Source organism: Pholis gunnellus (assembly GCF_910591455.1).
Source record: "Pholis gunnellus genome assembly, chromosome: 12".
NCBI lineage: Eukaryota > Metazoa > Chordata > Actinopteri > Perciformes > Pholidae > Pholis > Pholis gunnellus.
This window is the reverse complement of record NC_136539.1, coordinates 17,622,412-17,635,577: the sequence shown is the minus strand read 5'-3', so window position 1 is coordinate 17,635,577 and position 13,166 is coordinate 17,622,412. Positions and strand designations below refer to the sequence as shown.

At 41.6% G+C, this 13,166-nt stretch overlaps 2 protein-coding genes across 2 annotated transcripts; one reads left to right on the top strand and one right to left on the bottom strand.

Annotated features, from left to right (window-relative positions):
- Window positions 1-148: 148 nt before the first annotated feature.
- Window positions 149-2,909, bottom strand: LOC306704386 (protein lifeguard 3-like; the record flags this gene model as incomplete). The annotated part of the gene is made up of 11 exons (XM_079170706.1): window positions 149-298; window positions 630-683; window positions 819-914; window positions 1,263-1,350; window positions 1,478-1,515; window positions 1,714-1,753; window positions 1,893-1,943; window positions 2,100-2,153; window positions 2,262-2,326; window positions 2,472-2,539; window positions 2,636-2,909. The coding sequence occupies 11 exons, from the start codon at window positions 2,907-2,909 to the stop codon at window positions 149-151; spliced, it is 978 nt and encodes a 325-aa protein (XP_079026832.1).
- Window positions 2,910-4,093: 1,184 nt separating this feature from the next.
- Window positions 4,094-11,986, top strand: pnkd (PNKD metallo-beta-lactamase domain containing; the record flags this gene model as incomplete). The annotated part of the gene is made up of 9 exons (XM_079170347.1): window positions 4,094-4,251; window positions 4,547-4,662; window positions 4,852-4,964; window positions 5,953-6,011; window positions 6,168-6,260; window positions 6,440-6,603; window positions 8,040-8,126; window positions 8,262-8,377; window positions 10,099-11,986. 9 exons carry the CDS (start codon window positions 4,094-4,096, stop codon window positions 10,270-10,272), a joined length of 1,080 nt encoding a protein of 359 aa, XP_079026473.1. The 3' UTR covers window positions 10,273-11,986.
- Between the last annotated feature and the right edge of the window lie 1,180 nt (window positions 11,987-13,166).

Below are 13,166 nucleotides of genomic sequence, written 5' to 3'. Positions count from 1 at the left end.
TATATAGTTAAATAGCTTGGAATTTTAACAGTGATAGCTGGTATAGAAACATCCTTAGTGACACTTGTTTACGGAGAGCATTATGGTTAATGTCAATCAATTTCCTGCAAGTAGAAACTTGCAGACTACAAGCTCCAACCATATGGGCTTATTCAGTAGCAGAGCCACTGACCTGAAGGATGAAGAGAAAGATGTGAACAATGTCAATATAGAGAGAGAGGGCTCCGTAGATGTACTCCTCTGGGCTGATGGCCAACTCCCGATTCCCAATAAGAAGCTGGGTGTTGTATACTAAAAACTAACGGAGAAAGAAGAGATGGGACAAACATAAAAGGAAGGAATATACATAAGTGCAAGCTAGGGAGGAGATGCACACATTTGCATACTTGTACTTATTTTCTTGTTGACCTCAAACATAGTCACAAGCATTAAGCACAGCCGTGTTTTGAGCTAAGCGCTTATATGATCTAAGGCTCTAGAAATATCAAATTATCAGCATGCTTAGGTCTAGCAAACATTTATGTATTTCAGGTGTTGGGACCATTAAGCCTCTTGCTATTTAACAATAACCTTATAATAAATACAAGGCTCCACATGCTCTCCTTAAATTCATGTGAGCGTAGACTCACCAGAGTGTAAACGATAGCTCCAATCGCGGCGTAGAGCATATGCAGCCAAGGGACCTGTGGAGTGACATAAGAAAGGCCTCTGAATGTGAAATCAGACGCAGAGATGCACTCTACTGAGCTTCTACTTCTCACACCGAGAAACACGAGTAGAGAGAATAACATTAAAGAATTCAACAAAAGAGTCCTCACATAGTGGAAGGAGAGGACGATAGCCGTAACAATCCCGATGATCATGAGCACAACGGAAGCAATGCAGAGAAGTCCCCCGCAGGAGGTGAAGTCCACCTGTAGTGAGAAACAAGTCATTAACGGGGTGAAAGTGAAGCTAATATGCTTGAAGCAGCATGAAAGAGCAGTCTTTATCATTTAAGGATCAGAATTAGGTGAAGGAAAAAGTAAACGTGGATGTGTAATGCACCAGCAGAATATGTTACTTATTCGTCTTCTCGAGTTGCATCAGACAGAGAAGTTGGATGCACATCTTATCCCAAAATGTTGATAAATATTTAAAGGAACTCAGTGCCCCATTGTAATGCGAGACAAAGGCGTTCTGTCACACTGAAAACAAAGACATCCTCTGACAAGCCACGGCCTACTGAGCTCCAGAGAGACACAGTCTACATCTGCATCTACCTTGGTTTGGAAGCAGAAGATTGTGACAGCGATGCACACTAATGCGGTTATTCCCATGGCGAGAAACACTGCCTTTGTTTCATAATAGCTGTAAAAGATACATAATAATGATTAAAACTAAAACTAAGAATATCACTGGGTCTAATGCATCATCATCAAGATGTACAGCATTTGTGTATTGTGGTGTATTGCCTGAGTTTGAGCCAACAACGAACCTCGAAATTGTTCCAGACATGTAAGACAAGGCGAGAGTCTGCAAGATAAAACATGAAAACAATGAGTGGGTTGAAATCTTTTTCAGGTTCCCCCCCCCCCCCCCCCTCTCTTTGTTCTGTTTTGCTTTATTATTCCAGTCACTCCTCATGATATGTTCTCAGTTTGGCCACATTGATCTGGTGGATCAGACCCAATATTGCCTTCTGACCCAACATCTGTAACAAAGAATACTTACAAATATTCCCAGCAGCACAAGATTCCATGGGAAACGCCTCCTGAACACAAGATGTGAGGAATATTTAAAAATGTTTACACGCTCAAGAGTGATTATGGGTTATGAATATTAATTTAAGATATACATTATCAGTAGAAAAAGTATTTCTAAATTATTAAAAAGGCCAGGGCCATGCTTACCTCGGCTCTTTGCAGCAGACGAGAATGCAGTAAACGACAAAATAAACCACACTATGGAGAGATAAAGCACCATTATTGTTACTGTATATAACAGCATGTCATGAGAAAAATAGCAGTGAGTATATGGTTGGTTCAGGGGAGTTGCTCTGTCTGTGTTTAATTGCACTGAATGTATGTTGTTGTTTTGTTCTTGGGAGTGTAACTCACATAGATGCCCAGTAGATGCCGGGGTATCTGATGACGAATAGCCTCACTGGGTCACTACGAAAGCAAAGACATGAGGGATCACTCCGGGGAAAAATGTTCCTCACCCTCCATCAGATACATTAAACTCTGGAATATCAGACTGTGATGAACAGGGACACTTACACAAACGTAAAGACAGCGACAACTGAAAAGGTGACGGCAAGCTGTGCTGTTAAAATTAAGTAAACCTGCCCACAAACACAAAACCAAGCAGTTCTGTTGAGCACACAGGAGAACATTTCAGTGCACACGGTTGTCATTGGGCACTCTGAACAACAGTAAGACACGCAGTAAAAGCCTGTGTGTGACATGACCAATGATGGACATCATTACCTTTCTAATGAAGGCATGCCGAATAGATGTGCTCTCCCACTGGGTGCTCAGAAAATCCTCCATGTCTCCTGCAGAATTGGGAACAGCAAAGTGGTAATTTATACTACTTACGGCGAGAAGCTGATTTAATGTAATGCAAGACTTGAGTATCATCTCTTCAGAACCTTGGTTGGATGGAGACACTCCAGCAGACAGAGTCGGTATTGTGGTAGGCCTCCCAGACGGAGAGAAGCCAGGGGCTGCCCACATACCCGCTTGCGGGTAGACGCCCTCCTGACCCCAGTAGCCAGGCGGGCCGGGGTACATGCCCGGACTGGGGCTGTAAGATGGAGGTGGTGGAAGAGGGGAGCCACGCTGTGGCTGGTGGGGGTAGTTTCCATACTTAGGATGGTGTAGTGCATCCTCGTAGGGTGGAGGATTATCACTTTTAGACGTCATGATCTTTCCTTAAAGGCAGGGTAAGTGAGCTGGCACGACACATATTGACAAGGTAAGAATACCCATAACTTCCAACTCACCACTAAAGTCTGGTCAGTTTGTTATACACAGCTGTCCAATTAATTACTATGTACTTATCATCGTCACAATTACTACGATTAAATCTGATTATTATATGATTATTATCTGCAAAAGCTACAACACGATTAATCCACCTTGTAAAAAAAAAAAAAGGAACAGTCCAAATGTATGTAATATCTGCTGCAAAAAGATATGTCTGTGCACAAATAGATACATATCAAATAACATACTAGAAAAGTCTATAGGAGCAGAGACACAAATGAGAACTTAAACCAATAAAAGGGAAGAAAGAAAAACATATTACTCACCTGGCGGTTTTAGTCTGAAATGGGATCACTGTCCCGTTCTGTCCTTTCTCTCCTTGGAGGTTTGCAGGTTAACACCACAGGTGGATGTCATCTTTGTAATAGGATATGTTCCCTGAAACTTACACTGTTACTGATGTGTCTCAGAAAGCATGGCGACTCCGGTTGCTCAAGCTCCTATTCAAAATAATTAAAAAAACACAAATAAATAAGCAAACCCCACAGACTGTTGTGCCCTACAAACATTTTGTATGTTGGGTAGAGTATGTAACACTACTCCCAACATTGAGTTGATTTCTTTTTAAGTGGTCATCCTGAGAATAGTTTTTCCAAAGACCTAATATTATTTCCCCTCTAAGTAAACCCAAATGTCTGGCATATTACTAAACAGCCAACTATAGCTGTCTCAGAACATTAGGCATCGCTGAATTATTTAGAAGTTGACCAAAACTTGGCTCGATTCTGTATTGATATATATATACAATTCATTCAAGTGGAATTAAGTCATACTGGTAAAACAGATAGTAAATGCTGGGCTTAAGCCTTAAAAGTATTACTTTGAGTAGGCCTAAGAATGTGTTTTTTACGGCAATATAATTAACTTTGAATTAGAATAAAAGGTAATTATGTCACTCTTTAAGCACAAAAATAAAGAGTTTTTTTATTCAAACTGTTTTTGAAATTAACGCTATTTTCTTGTGTTGGACTATTTTCTTTTTCTTTTACTTTTTTTATATCTTCACTTCCGGGGTTGGCGTATGTACGTCGCGGCACGTCATTACGTCACGCTCAGAAGCTATGGCGCTTCCTGATTGGACCGGAACGCTGTTCGCCACTGCATCCTTTTGCTGTTTCTTATATTTATGTGTTCGCTACAGACGCAAAGGACAAGTCCTCTGGAGAAAATCGCTGAGCATAATAATGGCCCGCACGGAGAAGCCGCTGTTCCGAATTGCGTGAGTATGACGTGACCTTCCTTGATAAAACAATACACCGCGGTGATTCTCATAAGCGCAGCGGAACAACATGTAGCCATTCTTATTAAGGCCGACCCACCAAAACTGTATTCAAATATGTTGCAATTTTAAGTTGCTTTGCCAGTCGACTAACCTACTCATGTTACCCATGTCACTGTGTCCACGCTATAATTGCATATGTTTCACTCGAGGAGGCGTGACGTGGTGGGGTTTTGCATTATCAACCAGCTGCAACCACGCACCGTGTCTCCTAGCTCTCTTATATGTTTCCTAGGTACACACTCTACACTAAGACCAGACTGGGCTACATGTACTACAAGAGACAAATGAGGAAAGCCAGAGAGCATTACCCTGCTGGACACTCCACAGCTCAGCCCGTGGAGATGAATGGTATGCAGCAGTCTGGAGTATATACATTTTATTACCACCAATGCAAAGGTGTCAAGACATGTCAAGACAAACTAGGAGCATTATATGTACATTGTAATACTACATATCTGCTTCTATTATTCTGAATGGGGGAAAAAAAGTGAAATATTGTCCTGAATACTTAATTTATATTTCTCTGTGTGCCCACAGGTATCAAAATACTTCCTATCCCGATACTGTCAGACAACTACAGCTATCTGGTAATCGACACAGCCTCCAGTGTGGCAGTTGTTGTAGACCCTGCGGACCCTCAAACAGTTCAGGTGAACGCCTCTAGATATCAGATCAATGTTACTATGCAGATAAAGACATGTTTCTGTGCATTAACTGTAGCCGTCTTTGTCAGAAGAGGGGATAGCTTGACTTGCTGAACAACACATTGCCTCACTGACACGCCAGATATTCGCCAGATCTCATTGCAACAACATCAGGGCTAAAATAAATGGTTGCTTTTGGCAAATATAAACGAATATCATTATGAGGGTTACATGGGACAATATAGGATGAGATATAGCATTCAATTCTATTTATTTTTGTATCGCCCAAAATCACAGATTACAAATTTGCCTCAGAGGGCTTTACAATCTGTACACATGCGACATCCTCTTGTCCCAGAACCCTCACATCGGAACAGGAAAAACTCCCCCAAAAAAACCCTTTTAACAGGGAGAAAAGAGGGAGAGACCTGTTGGAGAGCAACAGAGGAGGGATCCCTCTCCCAGGATGGACAGAAGTGCGATAGATGTCACGTGGACAGATGTGTGCGTGGTCCCATGGGTGCTTTAACAGTTTGGTTATATAAAAAAAAACATGATTGATGAAAAGGATCATAACACAGTAGATGGATACAATGGGAACTGGAAGATTGGCGTTATGAGTGTGATTGTAGTTCTTGACCACAAACCTCTTTTTATGAAGCTCACAAACCCAAAGTGAATCTGTGACAGTTATGCCTTTCTTTTATTAAGCCAGGTATCGTAAAACGACTCCTCTGATTTCAGTGCACTTCCTTTTTTGTTGCCTTACAATTATGTGAACTGTACTCCCAGCTATTGACTGTCAACAGCTGTGGTGAATGAACATGTGTGTGCATTCTCGGCAGCCTCCATTACAAGCACAGAAGTAGAATCACTAAAGACATACTGTGTCAATAGTCGGACATATTTTGCAGCTCGCTGGTCTTTTCAAATTGCTGCTGAAGTTGTTGTTTGTGTGATTGAAAGTTGTGACAGATTTTGAATTCTTTTTCAGGCAGTTCTTAAGGAAGAGGGAGTGACTTTAGAAGCAATACTCTGTACACACAAGCATTGGTAAGTTTTATAGATGTTATACATGACGGGGCTTAATGTACCACATAATGACAGATTATAAAAACTGTGTCAAGTGAATAAAGGTAAACATGTTTAAACAAATGTTGTAATGTGTCCACACTACTGGCGAGCATCTGCTTTGTGTTTTACCTACAGGGATCACAGTGGGGGAAACAAAGGGTTGAAAAGGATTCACAGCTCGTGCAGAGTGTATGGAAACGCAGCTGACAACATTCCTGGCCTCACGCAGTAAGTCCCTGCTTCACACAGAATTAGCGTGACCGTACTGAGTCTCGTCTCGTTCCTTCTGTCAGCACTAGTAGCAGCTGACTGCACGGTGCATTATCATAGTATGAGAAAGTGTTCTCTTATGCATTGCATCTTACATTTTCCTTTTATAGCACTTTTTTTTATCTTCCTGTTCCCAGCCCTCTGTCACACAAGGACTCGGTGACAGTTGGCCGTATGCACTTTAAGGCCCTCTTCACTCCCGGACACACCGTGGGCCACATGATCTACCTGCTGGATGGCCAGGTGGTGGGTGCACCCTCCAGCCTCTTTTCTGGTGACCTGGTGTTCCTCTCAGGATGTGGTGAGTTACGACACAACGGGATCCATAGAAATAAGCATAAAGATCTGACGTTGTGCTTCACAGCAACCCGTGCTTTGATGTAAAACAATGAAGAGACATAAAAAAAACACAACTGAGGCCTCTGTGATGCTTTACTGTTCGATTTGAAGTCATGCTACACACAACGTGGGCCACTGAAGGACTGTAAGGGGGCAATGAATTGGCAGTTTAAATAAGCGCCATCTGCTCGATACGGTCGGTGAAAAGAAATCCGTAACGTTTGGACGATAATGGAATTCCTCAACTGACGATTTTGCTTTAAGAAAAACAATAAAACACGTTATTGTCCAACACAAAGCTGAAGAGAAAGACACGCATAGAAAAGGGTATTTATGGACTGGAGACACATACTGTATGCTGCAGTACCCACAAGTGGCCACAACGTGGCCACACTGTATAGGCAGTAAGCACTACTTTACACAAGAACATGCTGAGATCAAATAACTGGGAGAAACTGCCCTTGCACAGTCTTAAGACCGTTTTCCAAAAGCCCCCAATGACTGAGGGTTGGTTGCTCACCGTGGTAGCAGTCAGTGGCAGACTTGTTCTTTTGGATCGTGAGTTTTAAGCTTGAAGCGGAGATTTGTGGTGTTTCCATCTGTAGTCCCGACTTGTTTATCGCACAGCTTACAATCACATTCTCAGGCTCTCCTTTACGTTTGCTGCTTACACACACACACACACACACACACGCACACGCACACACAGAGCACCTAGACCCTCCACATGCACTCAAGAGCAGCATGTCCACTAAACAGTAATGCATGCCACTGTCATCTTAACTGAACACCACTACAATGTGCAAATTGTACCTATTTCCAACAAGAAAGCATATTATGTTTGCTTTGCCAATCAGAATCTAATGTAGTGTTTGTTCTAAAACATTGCAAGGCAATGTAAATGTCCTTATAGCGTGGCTAATGTTGAATACTTCCCATGTTTGCTTGTTATTTTAATCTCATTGCTACTCCTTTTGTTATCGTTTTTACTAACTTCTTCCCTAGAGGCTATAAGGAATTTAATTACAGCAAACGTACAGGTCTCTTAAGACATCATTAAAAGTACAAAATTATTTAAATTGTTATGAAATATGTCTTGAATATAGTCATTGGAGGTCTTGTTTTCTACATTATACATTACCAATAACATTTGTGCTCTATGGTGTACTGCAGAGTTAGTAGTACAGTAGCATGCAACTAGCTTTAATAAACACAGCCTAATGTCCCTTTAAAATGTGCCTTATCTTTTACTCCCCATTTAGAGTACGGTTTAATAACCCCCATGACCGGTGATGAATCCGAAATGAGATGTAACTCTTAGCAGTTGACCAATTTAAGTAATTTAAAATGTGCAGATACCCCGTTTCCTTAAGTCAAATGTGTTGTTGTTGTTTTCAGGGAGGATGTTTGAAGGCAGTGCCACAACAATGCTGTCATCTCTGGACACCGTGGCCTCCCTAAGTGATGAAACTCTATTATGGCCCGGTAGGAACATCTTCTCAGTTGTCACAGACTCCAACATGTGTGTGTCAGTGTTTGAGTGATGTAGATGTGGTGGCGGTGGTGTTGTGAATGTGTCGCTGTGGCTTGATTTCCGTACTTTGACTTCCACTCTCTCAGGTCATGAGTATGCGGAGGACAACCTACTGTTTGCGGCTGAAGTTGAGCCTCGTAATGCTGCCAGAGAAAACAAATCTCAGTGGGTGCTGCAGCGGCGTGGCCAGAAGCTGTGCACGGTGAGAATGATATACTGCCATTGTTATGCCTCTGCACCACGCCGTCCCAGAGAGGATTCATGCAGTCCTGCACCTGGGAGGAAAGGGTTTATCACCCGCCTACAGTGTATGTATGTGTTGTCAGCGCCGGAGCGCTCCTCCTCCAGGCTCTCAGTGGAGCCTCCTCTGTGATGCAGTCTGTAGCAGAGCAAAGGTTTACTGTGGAGTGAAGTGGCTATCCACAATTTAGATGACTTTTTATCTGCCATCTATACAGCATGGCGCTGGAGGCAGTTTCACACGCTTGTAATGATAGGCCTTCTTTTTTTTCTTCTTTTTTTTTTTTTTACAACAGACCTTTTGCTTGTCAGCAGGAAAAGCACAGGTGTTGCTGATAACATTAACGATGGCTTCAAGTGTCCCAGTAAGCTGTGATAGCCTGACAGGCAGCGAGCCAGCGTGCACAGTACCAGGACCCCGAAACTGAAGCAGCTTAGCGGAAGTCAGCCGTCATTAATTTTAGTGGTTGCCCTCGTGCTTTCCCCCACAGTGACATGCAACAACAAATTAGAAACTCTAGTGGTGCGTCTGGCTTGCCGTGATGCTACCTCAGCCTCGGCACTGCTGCTTTTACTGGATATCTATTAGCTGCTATTCGTTTTGAGGCGGGGAAGGAGAGCTTCACGTTAAAACAGTACGGTCGCAGAGATTCTCATTAACACTTGAACTCTTTGTTTGAGCCGCTTTGAACTTGTGCGATCCAGGGTTTCATCATCTGGATTGGCTATTTCTGTGGATTATGCTCAACTAGTACTACGTTTGGAACGCGTGTGTGTGTGTGTGTCTCTTCCCCCCCCCCCCCTTCAACACTGCTCGTCTTTGGGTCCATAGCAAACACCCGTCAAGTATGAAATAGATCGGGTGAACTGTTTCTGAGATTTGTGACACACTGTAGAACACACTTGAGCGCACACACACACACACACACACACATGTACAGCCATACAGAGATTCCTTGCTTTACTGTTAGATGATGCTGCTACAGCGCCGCCTAGTGGCCAAATGGCACCAAATCAGAAAATGTGAGATTTTCTTTTTAATACAAGCCCCGCCCACAGAAATGCAGCAAACACTGAAGGCCATCTGAACTGCATGAATCTGACAAGGAAACGTTTTACGACTTGGTCCAGAGATGTTTTTGTGCCAAATCTGGTGACAGTTGCTCCAAATGTGTAGGATAAGCAGTGAAACAACAGATTAGGGCACAATTCTAAATGGCTATCAAGACACCACTAATATTATATGGATGTCGTTAATTAAGTCTACTGTAATATATTTCTGAGAGTAATGGTTCAGACATTACAGTTGTTATAGCACCACCATCAGACCACCACATCCTTGGGTCCTCGGCAGTACATCGGCCTAGTGGAGAGTAAAGCTGATGAACAGCTGATGTAAGCAAAGGACATACCCACAGACGGAGATTCTTTGCTTTATAGTTAGATTAAATGCATGAAATGGAAAGATAAAAGGTGATTTATTGTTCACGAGGAGACGTCTGGCAGCATTGGGGGCAGAAATGCAAAGCCGTGCTGGTTTAAGTCGGCAGCGATCACTTGTCTCCCGCGGTTGTGTTCCTCAAATGAACGATTGTCGTGTGAATTAGTGTGGCTGCTATAGAGAGACTGTGCACATAAACTTTGTGGAGGGCTGCTTGTTTTTGACGTGCTCTTCATTTTCAGAGTCCCTCCACCATCGGAGAGGAGCGGCAGTACAACCCTTTCCTGCGCAGCCACTCTGCGGAGCTCCACCTGGCCCTGGGCGTCCAGCAGTTCCAGGATGAAGACTGGACCCAGTTCAGAGCTCGGGTGCTGGAGGCGCTGCGTAAACGCAAAGACCTCTTCAACAGGAGATAGTATTTGAATAAAAAATGGCCAGCTAAATAATGGCTAACAGAGGAAGGGGCTCATCGGTTCTGGAAAGTGGTACGATGTAAAGTAACAATGAGCGGAGCTACGAGGTGCTGAATGAAAGTGTGTTCATGGAAACCAGTTTTGTAAATTCAAAAGGGCATTACGTCATTTTTTACCTTTATCAACGTGTATCAGAGACCACTAGGAACAAAGTCACCACTACATTTTTACATGATACTAATCAATAAGCCTTTTACCTCTACACATGTATAATGAGTTGATTTTGTGTTTATAGACAGAACTGAATTATTCCTCTTTAACAGAGACATTTATTTGCATGAGTAGATTTTTTTTTGTTATCATTTTAAAAGCAGATTTCTGATTCTGGTGAGTGAGACAGAAGGACAGCAGGTCTGCGTACTACACAGGTGACTTTAACATGTTAGGTACTGTATGTTTACTGAAATCGTCAATAAGCTGGTTTCACATTCACAGTGTTGCTGAAGAGTGATTTAAGTTCTCTGTGGAAGTTGTGATTTTTGGACTTGAGTATTTAATTGTGAATATTTTATTGTCTTGTATTGTTTTCAACAATGATGGTACGGTTAATTAACCAATCACAGACACTCACTGCTGTCGGTACTCGCACAATGTACACTAGCCTGTCATGTGAACCTTTGCTGAATCCAAGTTTCCTTTTGTAAAGAGATGTTGCTGACATTAGTTCTTTACAGTGCTTCTGATTGGGCTACTAGTTTCATTTTGTAACTTAATCATTTTAAATTCCCTTGATTGTACCTCTCAGCACATTATTTTCTGCAGGCAGAATGAATAGGATCGGCAGGTTGGGTTCTGTAAACACAACATTCAAAGTTGACCCCTCCTCTAGAAGCCTGCGCCCCCTGGCCAGGGTTTAGGTTTAGGCTTTTTGCAAGTGGGTGCAAAGCCAATCCCAGATTTACTCTCGGTTTGGAACAAGCTTTGTCCGCTCGATGTTTCACCCAGTTAAATATCTGCCCTTCTTTCTGCGTTTTCGTAGCTTCTTCTTGGATGCGTGCCAACGATGTGGCTCCCGGTCGCTACTTTGTTATAGAGGTTGACGCTCAGAAAAATTCAGAAATGAGAAAATACGTCTCTGCAGATACAGACACTACTTCACACCTCTAGGGGGTCATAAGTGATTTTCTAGAGGGATTGTTTTGGAGTCTGTACATTGTTTTAGTTTTTTGTAAAATCCTACTCATTCTGCCTTTTTAACAAATCGTTTCTTATTTAGAATTACACTGTTTCAGTAGCACTGCTAGAACATGAACCACGTGTGAAAGATGTGACAGGTAGAGCATTGTAATGTATGGAATAAGACTGAATTTCTTGTGTTAGCCCGTAATAGAGATAATTAAACGTACAGGGTGATGTTGAATCAAGCAATCTGTCGGCAAAAACTATGTTTTGAAAATCACTCTCCACTTTTGTTTCAAATGTGTAATATTTAAGAGTAAGATGGTGATGCAAAGATCTTTGATTGTCTTTCTAATATGAGAATACAATGTGACAAAGACTGTGGTACTCAGAAGGAATGCTTTATAGCCAATTTGAAAACTTTGGAAAATTGTACATATATATCTTTTTTTAATATATTGAAGGATTTATTATACTGTGACGATACAATGGATGCAAATTATTTCAGTATAATAAACAATCTTCTTCCCACACACTTTATGATTTATGTTGTTGTTTTGTAATGGAAACTGTGTTTAGGTGGAGATGGACCAGAATGCAAAGGAATAAACCTTTAAACTTGTAAGGAGCTGAACACTCTGACTCCTCCGTTGCTCCGGCAGTAGTGCGCCGCGTATCAAAAGCACCTCGTCCCCTGGTGATTGTTGACTAAAATGTTATTCTGTTTGTTTGATGCAGATTCCCATCTTATTTGCATATGTTTGAGTTATGAATACCACCACATGGGAGAGACTGTTTTACTTCAGGTTACGTTTTAATGAGGGCAAATGAAAGTAAACTCCTTCATTAGAGCTGCGTGTGTGTTATTTGTTGTCTTTATCAGTGTTCAAAAGTGACAGCTGGGTTATTTTCCCCCACTGCTGTAACTTCCCTAAACTCAAACGAGAGAATAACCTACTTTATGCAAAAGATACTCTGGAAAATAAAAAGGTGAACTGAACTTTCTGTCGATAAAGCAGAGCAACAAGCGGTAGGATTACAAGCCAATGGGTCTTGGGTCCATCTCAGGTGCTAGAGTTTAAGTTTTCTGTATAAATCCGAGGGACACAGATGAAAGTAGAATCAATTTATTTCTATGATAATACTTTGAGTTTGTTCTTACCAACATTATAATGCCCTTTAACCTGTGATGCACTAAATGCAGTCAGATGCTGACTTGCATTGGCTCACAATCTCTCAATACTTTCAGAAATACATCATTAAAAACCAGAAACCGCTGCCCTGACTCACACAAACTCAATCTATCAAGAAGCTATGTGCAATCAAAGTACAATTTACTATGTGTTCTAAGTCAACAGTATTACTATTCCCACTTTATGTTATTACTATTCCACCTTTTATTTAGTTTTCACCAAAGACATTTTGATGTTGATTAGTAAAAGAACAGGTGTACATAATGAAATGAATGAAGGCTGAATCCCACTGAGCTGCTTTGTTTTGGAGTAATTATCATCAACATCAAAATGTCTGCTATGAAAAACCCGATTACAGAGGATTTTAATGTAAATCAAACCTGATCATGACCAACAAAGCCCTCCCTGACTCAACGCTTACGTCCATCCTTGAATTAATTTACATTAATTTACACATCCCTGCACAGCTTTATACTTTAATAACACATATTTCATTGTATTCTTTATACATTTGTTTGATTTTTA